The sequence below is a fragment of the Acartia tonsa genome, chromosome 10, assembly GCF_053477335.1.
Source record: "Acartia tonsa isolate MP-2025a chromosome 10, ASM5347733v1, whole genome shotgun sequence".
Taxonomy (NCBI): Eukaryota; Metazoa; Arthropoda; class Copepoda; order Calanoida; family Acartiidae; genus Acartia; species Acartia tonsa.
The window spans coordinates 48,747,774-48,774,186 of NC_137269.1; the positions used below are offsets into that span (position 1 = coordinate 48,747,774).

General features: G+C 33.9%; 2 protein-coding genes across 2 annotated transcripts in view; one reads left to right on the forward strand and one right to left on the reverse strand.

The window, feature by feature from the left end:
- Positions 1 to 992, forward strand: part of LOC145330229 (uncharacterized) — a 158,196-nt gene extending 157,204 nt beyond the window's left edge. Inside the window, exon 28 of the mRNA XM_080174839.1 lies at positions 45 to 992. Within this exon, the coding sequence (XP_080030965.1) occupies positions 45 to 119 (75 nt within the window). The 3' untranslated portion in view covers positions 120 to 992. The remainder of the gene's footprint in view (positions 1 to 44) is intronic.
- A 5,261-nt stretch (positions 993 to 6,253) lies between these two features.
- Positions 6,254 to 26,413, reverse strand: part of Invadolysin (leishmanolysin-like peptidase, invadolysin) — a 110,987-nt gene continuing 90,827 nt past the window's right edge. Inside the window, exons 12-22 of the mRNA XM_080174840.1 lie at positions 25,346 to 25,406; positions 24,206 to 24,300; positions 18,405 to 18,576; positions 15,641 to 15,742; positions 15,130 to 15,219; positions 13,732 to 13,801; positions 12,440 to 12,534; positions 11,210 to 11,281; positions 9,778 to 9,825; positions 8,561 to 8,664; positions 6,254 to 7,274 (exon numbers count right to left, since the gene is read on the reverse strand). Of these exons, the coding sequence (XP_080030966.1) occupies positions 7,151 to 7,274; positions 8,561 to 8,664; positions 9,778 to 9,825; positions 11,210 to 11,281; positions 12,440 to 12,534; positions 13,732 to 13,801; positions 15,130 to 15,219; positions 15,641 to 15,742; positions 18,405 to 18,576; positions 24,206 to 24,300; positions 25,346 to 25,406 (1,033 nt within the window). The 3' untranslated portion in view covers positions 6,254 to 7,150. The remainder of the gene's footprint in view (positions 7,275 to 8,560; positions 8,665 to 9,777; positions 9,826 to 11,209; positions 11,282 to 12,439; positions 12,535 to 13,731; positions 13,802 to 15,129; positions 15,220 to 15,640; positions 15,743 to 18,404; positions 18,577 to 24,205; positions 24,301 to 25,345; positions 25,407 to 26,413) is intronic.

Consider the following 26,413-nt stretch of genomic DNA (forward strand, 5'->3'; position numbering starts at 1 on the left):
GAAAATTTGTAAAAAAAACTTTTAATCACTTTAATTTTATTTAGGTTGGGTCAATCCGAGCCAAATTCAGCCGACAGCCCCCAGATGGGGCTAGCGCCGAAATAGATACTATCAGATAAAAATAGTTAATATCCATTGAAAAGAGATATAGAGAAGATTTGAAAAAAAAACAATAGAAAAACATTGTGGATATTCAACTACCATAGGGAAAAGTGTGTGGATACTCAACTACCATTGGGAAATTCGTGGATATTCAAATACTATTGAGCCAAATGATTAAAAGTTTATCCAATTATGAAGTAGCTGTGCTACTTATTCTTTATAATATAGATCATGTGTAATATATAGTAACAATAACTAAAAGTTATAGTTAATAGTTATTTATCGCATCGTATTATAGACAGCTTTCCGCGGATATTAAAATTTGTCTGTAATACGATGCTAAACATGATTTTTCAGTAAGGTTGAGAACAGGTTCTTATCCAGCGGATATTAATTGGTTTCAACGGCAATACTGAAAAAAACATGTAACTCCAAGTAAGTATTTCCAACTATAAAAGTATTATAATCAATCTAAGAAGATATGTATACCTAATATTATGTGATTCCTCTTATCATCCTTATAATAAAGTAACAGGATGTTTGTTTGTATGTCTGTCTGTCTGTTCGTTATTACCGAATGATCTCGCTAACCGCTTAACAGGATAGCTTCTCATAGGTCCCGGGAAGGTTTATAACTATTTTAAGGGAGGGTACCACCACCCTCCCAAGAGAAATTGCCCCTAGAAAAAAATTTCCCCTCCCCCCAATTTTTTTTTACTTTTACTTCAAAAAATCTAAAATAATAAATTGGGTTATCAAATTCGACTCTCCCCTCCTCAAGTGCCCCTAGAGGCCTCTAGGGGCGTAACCGTTAGTATTTATCGAAAGAAAATGATATATCACTATGCATTTATTGTTGATATCTTTTTACGATTTTCAAACTAAAAATATAATTTATTATTCAAATCCCTTTTTTATTGTGTCGAATTTCCATTGAGATGATATTTTCAGGGATCTAAAGGGATAAGACAATGGCAAATAAATTTATGTATATACCCAATGATGATACACAAAATTACCCCTTCTGTAGATTACAATTATTGTTTGAAACGTTTGGACAATCAACCAATCAAAATACAATAAAAGTCCCAAAAGTTGCAAAGCCAACGAATAAGAAAACTTTGGGGACTTGTGTAATACACATTGTTCCCTTCCTTCCAAAATATAAATTCTCAAATTATTAAATTTTAAAATGTGTAAAATGCAAACATACTTTACCATTATTTTCTTACATATAAGTATTAAACTATGCAATTTTATAAATAATATAAGAAAATTTTAAAATCAAAATATTTTGAAATGATAGCTAACTTTGAAAGTTGATTATTATATACTCATTTATTAACCTACTAAAAAGAGTTCTTAAATATTTTTAAGAATATAATTGCAGTCTGTAAATAATTATTGTTTACAAAGGCCAAAAATGTGAGTTTTTTTATGAAATATTGAAATCATGTATATAATCAAAATATATTTTTTACTATGTGTAAAAAGTGTTTTATTTCAATTTATGAGATATTGTATTTTATATTATATAACATTTGATAATAAAGCTTTACATATTCTGTTTATTTTCTTTATTTCAAGTTTTGTTTTTAATAGTTATTTCAACGTATTATAGACAGTTTTCCGCGGATATTTAAATGAACAATTACAAGATTAAAACCAGTTTTGTAACCCCCAAGGGGCCAAATGTATTACTTTTTATTATTTTCGTTTTAATATTCGTGGAAATTTGTCTTTAAAACGATGCTAAACATGAATTTTCAGTATAGCTAAGAACCGGTTTTAATCCTCAGGATATTTATTGGTTTCAAAGCCATACTGGAAAATGGATTCGTGAATTTGTGTATGTACCGAAAAATCTCGCATACTGCTGATATAAAATAAGGTTATAATAGTGCCTATCAAAATGATCAATTTAAATGTATACTGGACTGCAATTGGTAATATAGTCTGTGTATTGGCCTGTCATTGGTCATTTGTATTGTATGACGTCATTTTTATATAGGCACTAAAAGAGCTTCCTAATATATGGATATCTATTATAGAAAAACTTTTTACATGATTCATAAAGATTAATAAACCAACCAATCAAAATTCAGTAAAAGTCAGTAAATTGTTAAGACAAAAAATAAGAAAACTTCATCATAAAACTTGAGGACTAGTGTAATAAGCAGTCTATTTTCCCCTCTCTCTCTCTCTCTCTCTCTCTCTCTCTCTGCTATTTTATTCTTTTTCTTGTATTATGAAGGGTTTCTGTGAATGTCGTCATATTTTATGTATTTCCAGGAAAATCTCACAATAATTCATAAATTTTAAAGCTCACTCATATCTTGAAAATATGGTAATGTTTTATTTTTGCCAATTTTTGACACCTTTGGCGGTTGATAGAGGTAAAACGGTTTGGCCGACAGCCTCCAGCTGCACTAATACTTGTGGCACTCTTACTTTCATGAAACCTGCTCTGCATAAAAAAATAACAAGTCAAGAAATGGCTAAAATTGGGATAGATCAAATTTACGAGCATTTTAAAGCCTCCAGCAACTTCAAATGGAAGTTAGCCTTGGCAATAACGGCACCTTCGGATTTTTCTTACCATCCAGGGCTGATATACGGAGGCTTGAAAGAAAACGTTCAACCTTTTTACTTCCTTTATCCCAGCGTTGTGGAGCCGCCATATTTTGCAGGATCTGTTATTTTCAGAGCGGCAACGAGGGTAGCAAATAAATATATGGAGAAAAAAAAGATTTTTATACCTTGATAAAACTTTTCTCAAAAATTGAACTTATAAAACCTTCAAAAGTCAAAAATAGAAAAAATATTGTTTTAGTTAATTTTATGTAGGAGTTGGAGCTGTTATTTTTAGAAGCTGTTCCGCAGAGCCTTAGCTGCAACAAAATCAAACGGCTCCACACCGCTGCTTTATCCGCTTATGTGGGGAAAGAACCGCTAGTGATTTTCTGGAAAGCTATCCAATGCAGTTTTCATGTCTCAAAAGTTTTCTCGGATATCTCAAACCAAAAACTGCCTAACGAAAAAATTCATTTTCACCATTCTCAGTTTTCAAAGACATATGACTTTTTTTTGAAAGAGTTATGGCCAAATAATTGTAATATGATTGAACATATAAAAAACTTAGCTGTTTATTGCACTAGTCCCCAAAGTTTTATAATAATGTTTTATTATTCGTTAGATTAAAAACTTTGGGACTTATTAAATTTTGATTGGTTGATTCATTAAGTTGAGTCTAACGGTTTCAACCACTAATTATAATCTTCTAAAGGGGGGTAATTTTGGGGGTTTTAGTAACATTGGAGATGTACATCAATTTATCGGCAATTGTCTTAGCCCTTTAGAACCTAGGTAATAGCGCAGCTGCTCTATAAATAATCGGATCTACTGCAGTTCACGGTAAAATATTGCTGGTAAGCAATATTTCCAAAAATCTATGAATTTAAAAGGCTGCTAGCTTACAAACGGCTGAATGTACAGATCATACCCGCACACCATTTTAAGCGGGATAAGAAGGCCTACAAATAATCTGAAATGGCCAAGATCCAATTATGCACAGGGAAAGCTTCACTGAAGAAAAAACGCGTAAAATAGGTCTTTTTCGCGCATTTCTCTGCACTGCGAGATAATTATGCATTATTGATTTATGGCTATTCCAGATTATTTGTAGGCCTCTTCTTATGCCGCTTAAAACAGTGTGTAGGATCTAAACGTTCAGCCGTTTGGCAGCTAGCAGCCTTTAAAATTCATAGATTTTTGGCAATATTGCTTACCAGCAATATTTTACCGTGAACTGCAGTAGATCCAAATAATCAAATGATGAAAAAATAAACCAGATCATTCTTGGAATGGCACTTTATTTTATGTTTTTTTTTTCTTCACTAAAACAGAGGGAATACATAATTGAGACTAAAAAATACAATATAGTATAATACATCATGTTACAATACATATATAGAAAAAATGAGAATAAAAACACAAAAAGGTTAGGTATTTCTAAAAATATTAGGTATAGCCTTTTTTTGTGATTTCAGCTAACAAAAAATATAAAAATCGATGGTCGATTTTCATTGATTTTTTTTAAATTTGAGATTTCAATTGGTTTTTACAAACACAAAAAAATGGTTACATTGGTTTAATAAATATCACAATTAGAATAAAATTGGTACATATTCACGTTAAATTAGAATAATAAAAGCAGGATCAATTTTGGAAAGTTTCGAATATATAATAAAAACATAGTATAACCTGAGGTGGTTTCTTAAAAAAAAACTTTTTAAATCACTGCCTCACTAAAATTTGTGAGGCTCGCTAAATATGTTTGTGAAAAATCCTCCAAAAACGCATTAAAAATCTACAAAAAATAAACAAAATCTTATATCAATAACCGTTTTATTATTTCATTTAATTTTTGTAGATTTTTTATGCGATTTTTGAGAATTTTTCACAAAATTTTTTAGCGTGCCTCATTTATTTTAGTGAGGCAATGAGACAAAAAGTTTTTTTTAAGAATTCACCTCTGCTTGAAGTTTAGTTAAATTGCCATTTATGGTTTAAAGCAAGCAAATAATAATTAGGATAATTAGTTACTGCCATACTGCTAAAAATACTTTTTTGCTTAAACCTGGAATTTAGAAGGGATAGGACAATGGGTGTTAATTTTATACTTTTGGGTATTTTATTGTAATATCAACATTTAAAAACTACCTTCGATTAATTTAAGGAAGTTTTTTTTTATATTTGGTAGGATTATAAAAATATTGTTGATCATTGTCCTAGCCCCTCTTTGTGGGTTCTTAAAGATTTTTATTAATTGATAAAAACAATAAAATTTGTTTTTTAAATAATTTTTTCTCTAGTTGTCATTAAAAATATAATGGTAATTAAAGTTGACTAGATTATAAAATCAAAACTATATTGGTAAAGGTGTTTTAATTAAACTATAATAGTTATTTATCGCATAGTATTATAGACAGCTTTCCGCGGATATTGAAATAAAAATAAAAGTTTGACCCTTAATAACAAAACTGGTATCAATAATGTTTTTATTTAGATAATCGTGGAAAATTGTCTGTTATACAATGCTATACATAATCGTTATCTAAGCAACACTGGAAAAAATGTTCTATTTCGATTAAATTTTTTTTCTAAATTAAGAAAAAATATAATAATTTTCACAACATTAATGAGTTTTAAAAATACATAAACTATACTTTTTAATAACATACATAAGGGTTCGACAAAATTTAAAATATATAAAACTTTTTTAATACACATCTTTCAGTATGAATTTTTATATATTTTTAGCATTTATTTACAATTGTTAAGTTATAATTATAGCGACTAATTTTCAATCTATTGGACTTAGATAGCATGTTGATAAAGGGAGGGATGAGCGATTATCTCTTAAGAGAGCTATAAAGTAGACCTTTGTACCTTGATTTACGAGACCTTAACACTTCTGACCCCCCCCCCCTTTCTGCTAGATATGTGATGTTAGAGATTTTTATTGCTTAGTTTTCTTTTAAAATATCAAAACTATTTCTGAAAAAAAATAACTTTTTTGTAAAGTTAAGCTCATATATAAAAATGTTAATAATGTCTTTAAGCTTTTTAATGATCAAGCGTGGTTTTTCAACTGTATGTATCTTTAAATGCATGCTAAAAAAAACATTTTTTCAAAACCGTGGAATGTTTTTTTTCTGTGGAATATTTTTTAAATCTTTTGAGCAGATTTGGAAAATTAAAAAACGAAGCTCTTTGTAGTGCCTATAAAAAAGTCATACAATACAAATGGCCAATGATAGGATAATGCACAATCTAATTTACCAATTGCAAGCAAGTATACATTTTAATTGACCAATGGAAGGCCAGTATGACGTCATTTTTTATAGGAACCAAAAAAAGCTTCTTTAAAACATTCTTTACTTTGTATTTTATTTTTCTATTACAAGGGGACGGATTTATTTTATTTTTACAAGGCTCAGCAGCCGGTGTTTGCCTAAAATAATCGCTTTTGAACATTTTTCTCTTAAATTAACATTCGGAACTGAGGTGGATTTTTAAAAAAAAGTATTTAACTAAGTGAGGCAAAAAATCCTTCAAAATCTACAAAAATTAATTAAAATCATAAAAGATTTTTATGTGATTTTGGAGGATTTAAAAAAAAAACAATTTTGCCTAATTAAGTGAGCCTATTTTTTTTTAAGAATCCGCCTCTGTTTAATATGTAAATCAATTCGGCTACCGAGTCTAATATCTAAACACTTAACGGAAAATAAACTTGTTAAAATGAATGCATAATGCTGTTATTTTTTTTATATAAACTTAAAGTTTAGTAAAATATGCAGAATGTTTGATGGAATGACTCAGTGAAAGGATAGTTCCATGAAGAGTATTTTAAATGTTTAATAGTTACATATTGCATATTATAAGCAGCCTTCTGCGGATATTAAAATGAAAATTTTTAAGATTATAACAAGTTTTGTTATCCCCGAAGGCCCGGGCCAACAAAATTGGTATTAATCCTATGATTTATATTTTGATATTCCTGGAAAATTGTCTGTAATTTAATGCAATAAATGAGTTTTCAGTATGGCTCATAGCCGGTTATTATCCAGTGGATATTAATCGGGTTTCAAGCCATTCTGGAGAGGCTATTATCTCATGATTGTGATCATTACGATGATTTTACTGAAATGAGGTTTTAAGACAAAAACATCGTCTGCTTTTAAATCAATCAATCAAAACCTTAATAAAATAGTTGAATGCCGCTAAATGCGCCTTTCATTAAGTTGCCAACTAAAATAAAATATAATCTACTTTTTAATCCTATAAGCTTTGTTTTACTTTTAAATCTTGCAAGTAATATTTTAATTCATTGTTGTTATTTTGATTTAAATTGGGAACTCAACAAAGCGCAGATAGCGGCATTCTCCTATAAAGAACGAGAATTTAGGTTAAAATAAAAACAATATACAATATACCTCATGAAACTATCCCATTAGTGATATAAATAAAACTAGTATATTTGCTAATGTATCGCAAAGATGGCAAGAATAGTTAGGAGTAATGAGTATGTTATGTTGATACTTGTAGCCCCGCATGTCAACTTATCCTCGGGGTATATATGGTCGGCTGGTACAGTACTGTCAGGCCTGAAATAAAAGATTTATCATTTAAAGTAGTATGTTTTTTTGTCTGTAGATTAAGTATTCTATAACTACTGAACCGATTTATTAATAGATCTCAGGATGGTTTTAGACTTTTTAAAAGCGAAGCTTTTCTATAATTAGGGTCGGTCCGTCCGTACGTCCGTAACGGATAGCTTTTTTCGTTAATTTAGGCATGTTAAAATTGTCCTATCGATATCAAACTTTGCATGGTGATTCCTTTAGTTGTTAGAAAGCGTAGCAACTCTATAATAATTACCAGAATGTCCGTACGTCCATTTTAAACATCTCGATTTTTTTTGCTTTTTTAACAATAAATTTTTATGTGATCTAGTCATCCGATCGATCTGATTTTTAGTATATCGATTCCTGGGACAACAAAGTATAATGTTATAAGCGAAGCAACTCTATAATCAAGTCCTAAAAATGTAAGTATGTCCATAAACATTATCCTGTATCAAGCAGTTTTTCAACAAATTTTCTTACAATTTTGCTTCGATTCTTATACATTTATATTCTGATTATTCAGTTCTGAAAGTATACAAGTGTTAATGTCCGTTTGTCCTACCGTTTCAGTACTTTGATTTTATGGATGTTGTCATCCTTGTTATTTATAAAATTAAGTCTTAGGATGATTAGATAGAATAGGATGTAATAAGACAATTAACGTTAAATAAATCTAATTTATTTTTAAGCTACCAACAGCAGATTTTCACAAAATATAAAAGCGAAAGGGGAATTTTTAAAATGTCCTAATACAATTTTAATATAGATAAAGCGATGGGGAAAAATAATATCAAACGCTTTTCTTAAGTCAAAGATACAATAATACTTCATATTTATTAGCTAGACTGTTATCCCTTTATTAAAATAACAAATAACCAGGTTTAATGGAATTTTAAAAGTCTTTTGTTCTTATAACATACCTCGAACTTTCGATTTTATAAAATCTACATGTGGCTTACTCTTAGTCCCTAACATTTAAAAACAACTTGGAAAGTCGACCTTGCGCTTTCTTTGTTTGGGCATTTTGGGGTTTCGTCGTAGTTTCACACTAGCTTTTGATAGGTTAGGTTGGGTAAATGTTACTGATTGCCCCGCAGGGGCTAGAAAGAAAGGAAAAGCTACTGTGAAAATACGACGAAATCCGCTACTTCGCTTTCTTTCTATGATCAACTTTATTTTGATTGCTAAATTTAAGGACACATTTTCCTATCATTATCCTATTCCCTGTGGAAAAACCTAGCCTGTTGTAAAAAAAAAGTCCTAACCTGCAAGTTTCTCCATACTGTTCAAACTGTGGCTGACAAATTTGCTGGCAAGGGGGACAAAGTATGCTGCCAGTATGCAGCCAAGAGTCCCAGATCAGGTTTATCTAAACAAAAAATAGGTGATTTATTTCAGGGAGGGGGGGGGGGAAGAACAACGGGTTTTTTATTACACCAGTCCCCAAAGTTTTATTATAACGTTTTCTATTTCGTTGGCTTAACAACTTTAGGATTTTTTATTTATGTTGAGTGTCCCAACATTTCAACCACTAATTGTAACCTACAGGTATGAGTAATTTTGCGTATCATCAATGGGGATGTACATCAATTTATCAGCCATTGTCCTAAGTTAGTGACTAGGGTTGGGCCGGATACTTTTTTGTCCGGATACCGGATATCCGGCTGATTTCAAAAGCCGGATATCCGGTAACCGGCCGGATATCCGGCCAACGCCGGATATCCGACAAATATCCGGTTATCCGGCCAAATTACCGGATATCCGGCCGGATAACCGGCCAAATTACCAGACATTAAAGTAGTAAAAAAAAATTTCTTCAGAAATCTTATATAAATTTACATAAAGTTGAACTTATTCAGAAAAAGTGTTCTCCTAGCTTCAATAATAAGAAAATTATAGCCATTTAAAATTTTAAAAAGCAGAGATTTTTGGTGTAAAGTATAAAAAATTATAGAGCCGGATATCCGGCCGGATAGTTTCAATATCCGGTATCCGGCCGGATATTGAAAATGGCCGGATATCCGGCCACACCGGATATCCGGCCCAACCCTAGTCCTAACCCTTTAGATCTCTGGATTTTTTTGTATTTATTAGCATGAAAGTAGAGGACATTTTCTCATTCGTTAGCATAAAAACTATATAAACTTTCATTCTTGAATGGTTAGTTTTATTATAACGTTTTCTAATTCGTTGGCTTAAAAACTATAGGACTTTTATGAATTCTATTTGGTTGGTTTATTAAGTTGAGTGGCCAAACGCTTCAACTACAAATTGTAATCTACATGCAGAATGGTTAAATTTTGTGTATCATCAATGGGGATGTACATCTATTTATTTAGATCTCTGGATTTTTTTGTATTCATTAGATTGAAGGCAGAGGACATTGGACATTTGACTGTAAATTATATTGGTACCAACGTAAAGTTTTTTTTTACGAAATTCTCTTTATGGAAAAAACTCTTAAAATAATAATTTTAAATACCTTAATTTCTTGTAGACTATAGAAGCAGGTGAAGGTGTGGTTTAAAATCTGAAAATGAAACAAATATTATTTTCATTCAAATATTTTTCGTGGGTATTCGTAAATTTACATTAAATGTTATAACATATGTTATTATTGTGATGTGTCTGTCCCAAAAGATCTAACAAACGGACAGATCGTTCCACAATTTTCAGGGAAGTTCCCCTTTTACCCCCTTACTACAAATGAACGAGTTTCATGTTGAAATTATTGAAGATAATTTTCCCAATGTCATAATATCCACGTATATTCTAAATACATTGTCTTAAGACTATACTTGACTATACTTTGAATAATAATATCTATACCTGGCTATGTAACCTTCCCTCTGCACAATGATACATGTAGTAGCCACACCCCCAATAATATAAATAATAATATCTATACCTGGCTATGTAACCTTTCCTCTGCACAATGATACATGAAGTAGCCACACCCCCAATAATAAATATAAATAATAATATCTATACCTGGATATGTAACCTCCCCTCTGCACAATGATACATGTAGTAGCCACACCCCCAATAATATAAATAATAATAACTGTACCTGGATGTGTACCCTCCCCTCTGCACAATGATACATGTAGTAGCCACACCCCCAATAATATAAATAATAATATCTATACCTGGATATGTAACCTCTGCACAATGATACATGTAGTAGCCACACCCCCAATAATATAAATAATAATATCTATACCTGGATATGTAACCTCTGCACAATGATACATGTAGTAACCACACCCCCAATAATATAAATAATAATATCTATACCTGGATATGTAACCTCTGCACAATGATACATGTAGTAGCCACACCCCCAATAATATAAATAATAATATCTATACCTGGATATGTAACCTCCCCACTGCACAATGATACATGTAGTAGCCACACCCCCAATAATATAAATAATAATATCTATACCTGGATATGTAACCTTCCCTCTGCACAATGATACATGTAGTAGCCACACCCCCAATAATATAAATAATAATATCTATACCTGGATATGTAACCTCTGCACAATGATACATGTAGTAGCCACACCCCCAATAATATAAATAATAATATCTATACCTGGATATGTAACCTCCCCTCTGCACAATGATACATGTAGTAGCCACACCCCCAATAATATAAATAATAATATCTATACCTGGATATGTAACCTTCCCTCTGCACAATGATACATGTAGTAGCCACACCCCCAATAATATAAATAATAATATCTATACCTGGATATGTAACCTCTGCACAATGATACATGTAGTAGCCACACCCCCAATAATATAAATAATAATATCTATACCTGGATATGTAACCTCTCCTCTGCACAATGATACATGTAGTAGCCACACCTCCAATAATATAAATAATAATATCTATACCTGGATATGTAACCTTCCCTCTGCACAATGATACATGTAACAACCTGACCCCCAATGTTGCCATTGACGAACCTAAAAATTAAAATTATAGTCTAATTAATAATTTTTTTTTTCTTTAAGTGTTAGCTACTCCTGGTCAAATTTTGTAATGTATATAGTTTTAGAAGGTCATTATAGTGCCTATAAAAAAGGGGGTTAAATTTCAAAACTTTTGACCAATGTATCCTGAATGACGTTTATTAGAATAGTCCATTATTCTAATGGGACGGGATTAGAGATTTTTCGGCCAATAGCTTTTAAATTTATCCCCTTAATTTTATAGGCACTTTAAAGAGCTTCTAAGTTTTTATCTCATTTAACCCTTTACAGTCGGGCCCCTTGCCGCACCTTAATCGGTCGGGAAGGGGGGGGGGGTGTTCAACGCCCCCCCCCCTATTATCTCAGTTCCTATTATAGCTAGAGGGCTAAATTTTTTGTGCAAGTCCCCTGTTTGATAATGAATTTCCGACCTTTAATAAGTCTAAGTCAATTATCGCTTCCTTCACCCTTTTATTTAACAACCTTTGTTTTTAGGTATTTTTTTACTTAAAAATTTCAAACGGCTGTAATTCTCTTATTTTTGAAGCTAGAAGAACAACTTTTTTCCAGAAAATGTTCATCTTAATGTAAATTTTACATTAGAAATATCAAAATATAAATTTCAGCGGCTGCAGCTGTACTTGGTAGCTGCCAGCCGCCGCAGTCGGCGGTCAGCGGGAAAACGGCGGCGGATCTTCATGAAATTTTAATACGTTATGTAGATATGTAAGAAAAGCTTAAGTTTAAAATTTGAAGTCTCTAAGTCAAAAATTGCGGCCACATGAGCCTTTTAAAGATTTCTGGAGACCTGGAGGATCAGGAACTGCAGGATCATACCTGGAACCTGAAAGTGACTTGAACACCTGTATTTTATATAAGAATGTACTACTAGAGGATATTTTAGTATTTTGGTATGATAAAATGCTTTGTTTTAGTCAAAAAAAAAATATTTTTGCTCTTTACCTGGATGACCCTGCCAGGTTTGCTGGCATCCTGTGCCCGCCAGGATGGAGATATTCAAAAATTCGAACTCTCAGATATGTGTCATACCCATACTTAAAAAGTCACGCAGTTTGGGCTCTTTATCTTTCAAACACAGAAAATGAGATAGAAAAAAAAAACCTCCGACCGTTAAGGGTTAAGTTAACTTACCTGACCACATGACCGTTCCTCCCACATACTTTCACCATGTTCAAAACATTTGGAGCCACGTCCATACTCTTCCAGTGCAAAGTTTCTATCTTCATCTAAATAACAGACATAGTAAAATTTTATCTATGATACAAAGTAGAACGATGTTTGTTTGTCTATTTGTTTGTCTGTATGTTTGTAGCGAAGGATCTCGCTAACCACTGAACCGATCGGGTTCTCCTTTACAGGGTAGCTTCTCATAGGTCCCGGGAAGGTTTATAACTATTTTCTTGTGGGGTGGGACACCCCCAACATCCCAAAAAAATGAAAAATATCACCCCCACAAAAAATTTGTTTTTTCAATTTTTCTTTTAAATCTAAAATACGAAAAATTGATTTGATTAAATCTCTTGGGGCAAAGCCCCTAGAGGCTAGGAGCGAAGCCGCTAGAATATATATAATTAAAAAGTTGCATGTTTTTTAACCTTTATTTAGGCTTGTTTTATATAAGGTAAGGTATGTAATTATGTAATTAAGAGATTCTTTAAATTTCCTTTTCTTCATTTGAAAAAAATGTAAAAAGAATTGGATGGGGGGGGGGGGGGAAGGGTGATTTTTGCTAAATACTAAACATTTTCAAGATGAGAAACTTCACTGTATGGGAGAATCATATCAGTCGACCAGCAGTCAGTGATATCATTTGGTACACATAGATAAACATACATCCTGTTACTTAGTGCAATAATGACTGCATTTTAAGTTGTGGAAGTAAGTGGCTGAGAATGCAGCTTAACACTGAGATTGGTTTTTGAAACTACGTTCTCGAAATTTTAATTGATTGATTTAAATACAGACGACCTTTTATGGCTAAAAAAAACAGCTATGGAATGGGTTTTCAAAAGAAATAATGTAGCGTAATTTTACTCGTAAGATATATTAGAAAAACAAAGCTAGAAGGATTAAAAGTATATTATAAAACATGTAACAATGTACTTATTTCGATTTTTAGTTGTTTACAAAACAGATCTATAGTATAGATGTATATACAGACAACTACCTCCCTTTCTTTTTCAAAGACCTTCTTCGTCTGCTTCTAAAATATTTTCTGCTACTTGGCTGTGTTAATATAAGCGACACCATTGGTTGATTTTCAATGACCCAATAGAAATGTTGCAGAAGGTTGTTGCGATGGTTAGATACAGTTATTTATTTACAGTGTTTTACTCCAATTTTACAAGTATTAAAATACACGCGGCATTATTATTATTGTTTTTGAAAAAGTGACTTAAAAAGTGAAAAACAAAGTGACTTACTTGGTTGATTTTCAGAATACATACAATGACTGCCTCTAATAACAACATTGTTGCTTCGCCAAGTAAATTCCTTAAACAAAAAAATCTTTTATGACTAAAGTCAAGTTAAATACTAGACTATAAAAGTTTTAAAGATTTTTAATCAATATAATAGATTTGAAATCTGCATAAAATTTTAAGGATTTTTTATAAAATTAGTTTTTTATATAATTCTTTATTTAAAGGCGCAAATACAAATTAAGTTAAATAATTTTGAGATCTGTGATTGGTGGATTGAAAACTATCTGCACTCTGATTGGAGAAGTTTAAGTGACGTACATCATTCAACCAATTAGAGCGTAGGTAGTTTCCAATCCAGCTATCCTATTGGTCAAAATTTATTAACTTAAATCGTATTTGCGCCTTTAAATAAAGAATTATATAAAAAACGAATTTTATAAAAAATCCTTAAAATTTTATGCAGATTTCAAATCTATTATATTGATTAAAAATCTTTAAAACTTTTATAGTCTATTAAATACCTTAAAAAGTTAAATACAATTATAATCTAATCATAAATGGATTTAGAATACGTGTATATTGTGGAGGCGGGGTAAGGCTTGTAGTATCATTAAATTATACAGCTGAAAAAAAAAACATTTTTGTGATAGTCTATGCACACCTTTAATCTTTATTAAATGTTGTTGATTATTTGTTGTTGCATCATAGGTATGTTTGACATGTAGACGGTTCATGCTTAGAAAGCTAGAAAGTTATTTAAGAATGAATGTCTACATCTATACATATAGCTAGATGCCCTATCTTTAATCAGTTCTGTTTTGTCATTGATATTGTTAGCAATATCAATCGGACATAGGAGCTCTGACCAGAAAGATAGGTTAGTCTTTACTACTCTTATCTATTCTTATAACTCAATTGTTTAATTGTACTAAATAAATAATAATAATATTCCAGCACTTACAGAGTGATTTATTAATCATTCTAATGGCGAAGCTACTCTACAAGTCTATGAACTATAGTCTTAAGGGGCGTTGTACTTCATTTTATCACAATATCCACGTATTCTTTATCCATTACTGTAAAGACCCCAACCATGCTACATTAGCCAATTTAATTTTTTTTTTCTTCGTCATAGGAACGTCCACGATTTTTTTGAGGGGGGGGGGGGGTAAAAGGTTAGGGAGGGTAATAAAATGAGGGTTTTCAAAGTTTGAGGAGGGTTCTTAAAGCCCCTAAACCCCCAACCTTGTTGTCTGTCTGTAAAAAATCGGAGAAAACGCAAACTTTTCGGTTTCTTTCCAATATAAACACAGCTGGATATTATATACCGAAATTTGTTTTTCTATCCCTCAATCTATGGATGTTGTCATCTTTGTTAACGTATTATTCTGATTTTACCTGAATATAGGGACAGTAATCCGCCAAAGCTACAGAACCTCCGTAAAATCCAACCTCACTCGAATTTATGTGTGGGATGGTGTCAAAATTCTGAAGTGATAAGTTGTCCGAAAGCTATCTTTAATGGAAAGTAACAGGGTGTCTATCTGTCTTAAGAATAAGTATTTACCATAAAGGGGGATAAGGCAGGATAAAATTCTATTTCTTTTAAATATTGCTGGTAAAATAATAGATCTATGACCTTTTTCGTCTGCTAGCAAATTGTTTTCTGCAACTTGGCTGTGTTAAATTTACCGACATCATTGGTTGATTTTCAAAGACCCAATTGAGAGTCGGCACAAGGTCATTTGGATAGGGAAATACATTTATTTAACCCATCCCCCCTCTGGTATTTTACTCTAATGGTAAAATGTACTGATTACGAAAACTTATCTATCAATTTTGTATGTGACTTTATTTATTTTTAATTTTTTGAAATTTTATTTTAATTTTTGCTTTCTGACAGCTATGCCTGTAGGTGGGGAGGTAAAATATTTCCATGGTTGACAAGATTACAAAGAGCCACACTACTTCTGTCTTCAGTACACTCTGTCTCTAAAGGATCTCTCTTTACCTAAATATAATTAATAATATTACAAAGAGCCACACTACTTCTATCTTCAGTACACCCTGGCCCTAGAGGATATCTCTTTATCTAAACATAATTAATAATATTACAAAGAGTCACACTACTTCTATCTTCAGTAAACTCTGTCTCTAGAGTATCTCTCTCTACCTAATCATAATTTATAATATTACAAAGAGTCACACTACTTCTATCTTCAGTACACTCTGTCTCTCGAGGATCTCTCTTTACTTAAACATAATTAATAATATTACAAAGAGCCACACTACTTCTATCTTAAGTTGACTCTGTCTCTAAAGGATCTCTCTTTACCTAAACATAATTAATAATATTACAAAGAGCCACACAACTTCTATTTTCAGTACACTAAGTCTCTAGAGGATCTCTCTTTACCTAAACATAGTTAATAATATTACAAAGAGCCACACTACTTCTATCTTCAGTACACTCTGTCTCTAAAGGATCTTTCTTTACCTAAACATAATTAATAATATTAAAAGAGCCACACTACTTCATCTTAAGTTGACTCTGTCTCTAAAGGATCTCTCTTTACCTATTGACATAATTAATAATATTACAAAGAGTCACACTACTTCTATCTTCAGTACACTCTGTCTCTAGAGGATCTCTCTTTACCTAAATATAATTAATAATATTACAAAGAGTCACACTACTTCTATCTTCAGTACACTCTGTCTCTAGAGGATCTCTCTTTACTTAAACATTGATAATAATATTAAAAGAGCCACACTACTTCTATCTTAAGTTGACTCTGTCTCTAAAGGATCTCTCTTTACCTAAACATAATTAATAATATTACAAAGAGCCACACTCCCTTAATGGTTGATAACATTACAAAGAGTAACTCTATTTCTATAAAATATATTACCAAAAAAATTATGCATATCTTTATTTAAATGTTTCATGAACTAAGCATATTGTTTAAAGTTATAGAGTAAATACAATACTTTTAAAGTATAAATAACTTTATGTTTGAAGTAGTAGAAAATACAATTTCCTCTTCTTTTTCAAGTAAATAAGGTATTCATGTATTCATTAATGTCCCAAAGAATTGGGTCATGTCGGAATACAAGTACCTATCAATAGGTTATCCTTAAAATAAGTCCGTGGAAGGTTTATAGTTCTTTTGGGGGAAGATACCACAACACTCCTAAGAGAAATTGCAAAAAAAAAAACTAACCCCATCTAGCGGCATAAAAAAAATTTTTACAACTGATCTTAACATAGATTTAAAAGAAAATATTTTACATTCCCCTAGAGGCCTCTAGGAGCGTAGCCGTTAATGATTTATAATGCAAATATGTATGCCCAATCTATATTCTAAGCATTAATTAAAACTTAAATCGATAACTTCAAGATATTTTTTGAGGGCATATTTCTAATTTTTTAGAATTTAAATTTTGGACTATTATTATTTTTGAATCATCTTTGTCAGGTTTCTATAATCAAAGAAGATCAAATCTATGGGTCTTCAACTATACAAGTATTTTGTTATTTGAAGTTATTTGAACAAAATTTGATTCTTACCCAAGGAGTAAGGGGATAATGGGCTATTTATTGCACTAGTCCCCAAAGTTTTATAATAACGTTTTCTTATCGTTGTCATAACTACTTTGGGGACTTTTATTGATTTTTATTGTTTTGTATTGTCAGTTGAGTGTCCAAACGTTTTAACAACTAATTGAAATCTATAGAAAGGTTAGTTTTGTATATCATCATTGGGGATGTACATTAATTTAATGGCCATTGTCTTATCCCTTAGATCCCTGAATATCTTGCTATTTGAAGTAATTTGAAGAAAATTTTTTCCATTTTATTTAACATAAAAGAAGATGTTTATATAAATTTGTCAAGGAGTTTTATAAAAGTTATTTCTCGCATAGTATTATAGACAGCTTTTAGCGGATAGTAAAATTGCAAGATTATTTTCAGTTTTGTTGTCACCGAGGGGCCGAAGTCCCGGGCTAACAAAACTGGTATTTATAGTATCATTTTTATATTATTCTTATTCGTAGGGATACGATACATGATTTTCCAGTGGGGCTTAGACTGGTTTTAAACAAATGGGTAGTAATTAGTTTCAAAGCCATATTGGAAAAAGTGTTTTACCCAACTACAAAAAAATAGCATAATATTATTTCGTGGACAAGTTCTATAAAGATATTATTAACATTTGCTTTTTATTTATTTTATAGTAATTTGGCAACAAACAGATCAACCAAATTCGTTGTTGACTCTATCAAGCATGATTCTAAAGGGTATAAGACAATGGACGATAAATTAACGCCCCCGCCAAGTCATCAAAAACAAAATTGATCTTCAAATCATTGTAGAAAACCTTTAGACACTGCTAGTTTGTACAAACCAATCCAGTAAAAGTCTTGACAACGAATTTAATTGAAAAACATTGAGAAAAGTGGCGTGCACAGCTATTAAATAGTGGGGGTTAGAAATCTTTTGTAATATATTGGTTTAGGAGGGTGTTGACACCCCCAAGACGATAATATAACATAATATACAGCCCCATTAATCTCTAACACCCTCTCCCTCCCCCCAACCAACCCTCTCAATTTTTATTTGAGGTGGGTACGTTGTCTGTAGCCAAATGAGTGTTAAGAACCCTTCCTACCTTATTACAATATGGATGTATACTCATACGCTTCCTAGTTCTATCATCCATCCACTCCTTGCAGCTTTTGAGGGCAAAGTCGCAGCCCAGGCCCGCCCCCCACTTCAATGGCTCTGCCATGTCGTAGTTGGGTAGGTACCAACCAGTGTCCTCCATCAGTGCCATAGTTATCCTGAAATCATTTCTTATTGAAGCTTTTTTAGTTTAGAGTAAAACTCTAGAGGGAGAAAGGGTTAAATAACTGTATCTCCCCATCGCATCAGCTTTGTGCATCCTTTCTATTGGGTCAATGAAAATCAACCAATGGTGTCGCTTATGTTAACACAGTCAAGTAGTAGAAAATAATTTAGAAGCAGATGAAAAAGTTCATTGAAAAAGGAAGGGAGGTAGTTATCTGTACCTACATCTATACTAAAGATCTGTTCTTTATAGTACCTTTAAAAACCGCATCATACAATACAAATTACCAATAATAGGCCAATACACAGGCTATATTACCAATTGCAGGCTAGTTTACATTTTATTTGACCAATGGTAGGCCAGTATGACGTAGTTTTTTTTATAGCTTTTTTGTTATTGGATTATTTGAATCATGCTTTAAAAAAAAAGATTAAAAACGTTGCGGCTAGATAATAGAGTCGGATCGTATTATAGACAGTTATCCGAGGTTAGAAAAATAAAAAAATCATTATTAATTTAAATTTTGTTGAAACCAAGGTGCCGAAGACTTAGGTCAGCTACACTGGTATTGATTACTACGATTTTAATTTCATTCTTCGTGGAAAATTGTCTTAAATAGGATACAATGCATTATTTTCAGTATAGCTCAGAACCGGATTTATATTGTAGCTGATATTAACCGGTTTGCAAAGCCATACTGGAAAATGTAAGGCCAAATGCCATAAAGTTTAGTAAATTTTTAATTTACTTTAGGCTTGTGAAATTTTAGCCCTAATGCTAGCCGTAGAATTTTTTTTATGGATTTTCCTTGTTTATAGTTGGACTAGCAGCTACGCTCTTGGCAACTAGGGGATCTATGTTGGAAGGAATAAGAGTAAAAAATAGCCTAAAACCATACCCAGACTTATTTATAACATTGAAATATCCTAAAACCATCTAAGGACAAATAAGAAGCTTCACTTCATAGAAGAACAATATCAGTTTAGCGAATAGCGAGATCCTTCGCCACAGACAGAAAAGCTTACTACTATATACAATAGGATAAGTTTGATCCAAAGTAGTCCCGCAGGGTTAGAAACTAGTTTTGTACTCAGCATACCTGCTATAAATAGGGTTCTGTGTGTGTGTTCCTGTCATACCTGCTATAAATAAGGTTCTGTGTGTGTGTTCCTGTCATACCTGCTATAAATAGGGTTCTGTGTGTGTGTTCCTGTCATACCTGCTATAAATAGGGTTCTGTGTGTGGGTTCCTGTCATACCTGCTATAAATAGGGTTCTGTGTGTGTGTTCCTGTCATACCTGCTATAAATAGGGTTCTGTGTGTGGGTTCCTGTCATACCTGCTATAAATAAGGTTCTGTGTGTGGGTTCCTGTCATACCTGCTATAAATAGGGTTCTGTGTGTGGGTTCCTGTCATACCTGCTATAAATAGGGTTCTGTGTGTGTGTTCCTGTCATACCTGCTATAAATAAGGTTCTGTGTGTGTGTTCCTGTCATACCTGCTATAAATAGGGTTCTGTGTGTGTGTTCCTGTCATACCTGCTATAAATAGGGTTCTGTGTGTGGGTTCCTGTCATACCTGCTATAAATAGGGTTCTGTGTGTGTGTTCCTGTCATACCTGCTATAAATAGGGTTCTGTGTGTGAGTTCCTGTCATACCTGCTATAAATAGGGTTCTGTGTGTGGGTTCCTGTCATACCTGCTATAAATAGGGTTCTGTGTGTGGGTTCCTGTCATAGCTGCTATAAATAGGGTTCTGTGTGTGGGTTCCTGTCATACCTGCTATAAATAGGGTTCTGTGTGTGTGTTCCTGTCATAGCTGCTATAAATAGGGTTCTGTGTGTGTGTTCCTGTCATAGCTGCTATAAATAAGGTTCTGTGTGTGGGTTCCTGTCATACCTGCTATAAATAGGGTTCTGTGTGTGGGTTCCTGTCATACCTGCTATAAATAGGGTTCTGTGTGTGTGTTCCTGTCATAGCTGCTATAAATAGGGTTCTGTGTGTGTGTTCCTGTCATACCTGCTATAAATAGGGTTCTGTGTGTGTGTTCCTGTCATAGCTGCTATAAATAGGGTTCTGTGTGTGTGTTCCTGTCATACCTGCTATAAATAGGGTTCTGTGTGTGTGTTCCTGTCATACCTGCTATAAATAGGGTTCTGTGTGTGAGTTCCTGTCATAGCTGCTATAAATAGGGTTCTGTGTGTGTGTTCCTGTCATAGCTGCTATAAATAGGGTTCTGTGTGTGTGTTCCTGTCTTACCTGCTATAAATAGGGTTCTGTGTGTGTGTTCCTGTCATACCTGCTATAAATAGGGTTCTGTGTGGGAGTTCCTGTCATAGCTGCTATAAATAGGGTTCTGTGTGTGTGTTCCTGTCATACCTGCTATAAATAGGGTTCTGTGTGTGTGTTCCTGTCATACCTGCTATAAATAGGGTTCTGTGTGTGTGTTCCTGTCATAGCTGCTATAAATAGGGTTCTGTGTGTGTGTTCCTGTCATAGCTGCTATAAATAAGGTTCTGTGTGTGGGTTCCTGTCATACCTGCTATAAATAGGGTTCTGTGTGTGGGTTCCTGTCATACCTGCTATAAATAGGGTTCTGTGTGTGTGTTCCTGTCATAGCTGCTATAAATAGGGTTCTGTGTGTGTGTTCCTGTCATACCTGCTATAAATAGGGTTCTGTGTGTGTGTTCCTGTCATAGCTGCTATAAATAGGGTTCTGTGTGTGTGTTCCTGTCATACCTGCTATAAATAGGGTTCTGTGTGTGTGTTCCTGTCATACCTGCTATAAATAGGGTTCTGTGTGTGAGTTCCTGTCATAGCTGCTATAAATAGGGTTCTGTGTGTGTGTTCCTGTCATAGCTGCTATAAATAGGGTTCTGTGTGTGTGTTCCTGTCTTACCTGCTATAAATAGGGTTCTGTGTGTGTGTTCCTGTCATACCTGCTATAAATAGGGTTCTGTGTGGGAGTTCCTGTCATAGCTGCTATAAATAGGGTTCTGTGTGTGTGTTCCTGTCATACCTGCTATAAATAGGGTTCTGTGTGTGTGTTCCTGTCATACCTGCTATAAATAGGGTTCTGTGTGTGTGTTCCTGTCATACCTGCTATAAATAGGGTTCTGTGTGTGTGTTCCTGTCATACCTGCTATAAATAGGGTTCTGTGTGTGTGTTCCTGTCATACCTGCTATAAATAGGGTTCTGTGTGTGTGTTCCTGTCATAGCTGCTATAAATAGGGTTCTGTGTGGGAGTTCCTGTCATAGCTGCTATAAATAGGGTTCTGTGTGTGTGTTCCTGTCATACCTGCTATAAATAGGGTTCTGTGTGTGTGTTCCTGTCATACCTGCTATAAATAGGGTTCTGTGTGTGTGTTCCTGTCATAGCTGCTATAAATAGGGTTCTGTGTGTGTGTTCCTGTCATAGCTGCTATAAATAAGGTTCTGTGTGTGGGTTCCTGTCATACCTGCTATAAATAGGGTTCTGTGTGTGGGTTCCTGTCATACCTGCTATAAATAGGGTTCTGTGTGTGTGTTCCTGTCATAGCTGCTATAAATAGGGTTCTGTGTGTGTGTTCCTGTCATACCTGCTATAAATAGGGTTCTGTGTGTGTGTTCCTGTCATAGCTGCTATAAATAGGGTTCTGTGTGTGTGTTCCTGTCATACCTGCTATAAATAGGGTTCTGTGTGTGTGTTCCTGTCATACCTGCTATAAATAGGGTTCTGTGTGTGAGTTCCTGTCATAGCTGCTATAAATAGGGTTCTGTGTGTGTGTTCCTGTCATAGCTGCTATAAATAGGGTTCTGTGTGTGTGTTCCTGTCTTACCTGCTATAAATAGGGTTCTGTGTGTGTGTTCCTGTCATACCTGCTATAAATAGGGTTCTGTGTGGGAGTTCCTGTCATAGCTGCTATAAATAGGGTTCTGTGTGTGTGTTCCTGTCATACCTGCTATAAATAGGGTTCTGTGTGTGTGTTCCTGTCATACCTGCTATAAATAGGGTTCTGTGTGTGTGTTCCTGTCATAGCTGCTATAAATAGGGTTCTGTGTGTGTGTTCCTGTCATACCTGCTATAAATAGGGTTCTGTGTGTGTGTTCCTGTCATACCTGCTATAAATAGGGTTCTGTGTGTGTGTTCCTGTCATAGCTGCTATAAATAGGGTTCTGTGTGTGTGTTCCTGTCATACCTGCTATAAATAGGGTTCTGTGTGTGTGTTCCTGTCATACCTGCTATAAATAGGGTTCTGTGTGTGTGTTCCTGTCATAGCTGCTATAAATAGGGTTCTGTGTGTGTGTTCCTGTCATAGCTGCTATAAATAGGGTTCTGTGTGTGGGTTCCTGTCATACCTGCTATAAATAGGGTTCTGTGTGTGTGTGTTCCTGTCATAGCTGCTATAAATAGGGTTCTGTGTGGGAGTTCCTGTCATAGCTGCTATAAATAGGGTTCTGTGTGTGGGTTCCTGTCATACCTGCTATAAATAGGGTTCTGTGTGTGTGTTCCTGTCATACCTGCTATAAATAGGGTTCTGTGTGTGTGTTCCTGTCATACCTGCTATAAATAGGGTTCTGTGTGTGGGTTCCTGTCATACCTGCTATAAATAGGGTTCTGTGTGTGGGTTCCTGTCATACCTGCTATAAATAGGGTTCTGTGTGTGTGTTCCTGTCATACCTGCTATAAATAGGGTTCTGTGTGTGGGTTCCTGTCATACCTGCTATAAATAGGGTTCTGTGTGTGTGTTCCTGTCATACCTGCTATAAATAGGGTTCTGTGTGTGAGTTCCTGTCATACCTGCTATAAATAGTGTTCTGTGTGTGTGTTCCTGTCATACCTGCTATAAATAGGGTTCTGTGTGTGGGTTCCTGTCATACCTGCTATAAATAGGGTTCTGTGTGTGGGTTCCTGTCATACCTGCTATAAATAGGGTTCTGTGTGTGTGTTCCTGTCATACCTGCTATAAATAGGGTTCTGTGTGTGGGTTCCTGTCATACCTGCTATAAATAGGGTTCTGTGTGTGTGTTCCTGTCATACCTGCTATAAATAGGGTTCTGTGTGTGGGTTCCTGTCATACCTGCTATAAATAGGGTTCTGTGTGGGAGTTCCTGTCATAGCTGCTATAAATAGGGTTCTGTGTGTGTGTTCCTGTCATACCTGCTATAAATAGGGTTCTGTGTGTGTGTTCCTGTCATACCTGCTATAAATAGGGTTCTGTGTGTGTGTTCCTGTCATACCTGCTATAAATAGGGTTCTGTGTGGGAGTTCCTGTCATAGCTGCTATAAATAGGGTTCTGTGTGTGTGTTCCTGTCATACCTGCTATAAATAGGGTTCTGTGTGTGGGTTCCTGTCATACCTGCTATAAATAGGGTTCTGTGTGTGTGTTCCTGTCATACCTGCTATAAATAGGGTTCTGTGTGGGAGTTCCTGTCATAGCTGCTATAAATAGGGTTCTGTGTGTGGGTTCCTGTCATACCTGCTATAAATAAGGTTCTGTGTGTGTGTTCCTGTCATAGCTGCTATAAATAGGGTTCTGTGTGTGTGTTCCTGTCATAGCTGCTATAAATAGGGTTCTGTGTGTGTGTTCCTGTCATACCTGCTATAAATAGGGTTCTGTGTGTGGGTTCCTGTCATACCTGCTATAAATAGGGTTCTGTGTGTGGGTTCCTGTCATAGCTTCATTCTCAAACAGTCGTTTCTCCCAGTGGGTTAGGGCAGTTCCTTCTTCACCCTACAATATTTCTATTTGAAGAAAAAAATACTAAAATGCTCTATAACAAAAAGCATCAATTATGTAATTTACTTTGTCCGTCGGTCTGTCAGTCATGCTACAAATCATTATTCAAAAGATAAAAATACAAGAGAAATGTTGCGTTATTATTTCAATTCTTGATTTTAAAAAATCATCAAATACTCTTTAAATCTTCTTGTCCCCATTCCAACGATACTTCTCTACTTATGGATGTTGTCATCCTTGTTTGATTAAATACCATAGATAGTAATTTTTAAAAGCGAAGCTTTTCTATAATTAGGGTCGGTCCGTCCGTAACGGATAGCTATTTTCGTTATTTTAGGCATGTTAGAATTGTTTTATCGATTTCAAATTTTGCATGGTGATTCCTTTAGTAGTTAGGTACGATTTAGAAAGCGTAGCAACTCTATAATTTTTCGTACGTCCATTTTAAACATGTTGATTTTTTTTACTTTTTTAACAACAAATTTTTATGTGATCTAATCATCCGATTGATCTGATTTTTGGTATATTGATTCCTGGGACAACAAAGTATAATGTTATAAGCGAAGCAACTCTATAATCAAGTCCTAAATATGTAAGTATGTCCATAAACATTATCCTGTATCAAGCAGTTTTTCAACAAATTTACTTACAATTTTGCTTAGACTCTTATACATTTATATTCTGATTATTCAGTTCTTACACTATATAAGTATTCATCTCCGTTTGTCCTACCGTTTCAGTGCTTCGCTTTTATGGATGTTGTCATCCTTGTTTAACAATATTTAACCGTGTCCACTTTTATTATCCGTCCAGGTTTTTGAGAATAGTTATTTTACACATTGTTTTATAGACATCTTTTCGCGGATATTCAAATAAAAAATTAACAGATAAAACCAGTTTTGTCAGGTCCTAGGGACTAATAGCTCGTAATACTAATAAAACTAGTATTAATTTTATGATTTTTTATAAAAATATTTGTGGAAAAATATCTATATTACGATGGCATACATGAATTTTTATTGTGGAAAAAAACTGTTACCTGGTCTTCTAGCTCAGCACCCGACATTTCATCACAACCAAAATGTCTCCGCACCTCTTCCCTATAAATTATTATATAATTCAGGGATCTAAAGGGATAAGACATGGCCGATACATTGACTCACAAACTCTATGATGATATATGAAATTACGCTTTCTCTAGATTGCAATTGAAAGTGGTTGAAACGTTAGGTCACCCAACTTAATGAGCCAATGACTCAATAAAAGTCACTTTGAATAAACATCCCCTAGATGCTAGGTGCCTATCCGCTAGTATAAGTGGATCTATTGTAGATCACGGTAAAATATTGCTGGTAACGAATATTGCCAACAATCTATGAATTTTAAAGGCTGCTAGCTGCCAAACGGCTGAACGTGCAGATCATACCCGCATACTATTTTAAGCGGTATAAGAAGGCCTACAAACAATCTGGAATAGCCACGATCCAATGATGCACAGGGAAAGCTTCACTGAAGAAAAAACTCTTAAAATAGGCCTTTTTCGCGCATTTCTCTGCACTGCGAGATAATTATGCATTATTGATTTATGGCTATTCCAAATTATTTGTAGGCCTTCTTATGCTGCTTAAAACAGTGTGCGGGCATGATCTGTACGTTCAGCCGATGGCAGCTAGCAGCCTTTAAAATTCATAGATTTTCGGCAATATTCGTTACCAGCAATATTTTACCGTGAACTGCAGTAGATCCGTATAAGTTAATGATATAAACACATGGGCGATGGACAATAAATTGCCAAGTACTCGAAGTCAATGAACAAGAGAATTTTGGGGACCATTACTATTTACAGTCCAATGTCACCTTACATAATATCTAGAAATCTTTTTAAAATGCCTATAAAAAGACGTCATACTGGCCTACCATTGGTCAATTAAAATGTATAGTGTCCTGCCATTGGTAATTTAGTCTTTGTAATGGCCTATTATTGATCATATGTATTGTATGAAGTAATTTTTTTATAGGCACTGTAAAGAGCTTCAATATCTGGCTTTTACCTAAAGGGGTGTTTACTGTTTAACCCCCATAAACCTTAAAACTCCTCATTATATCA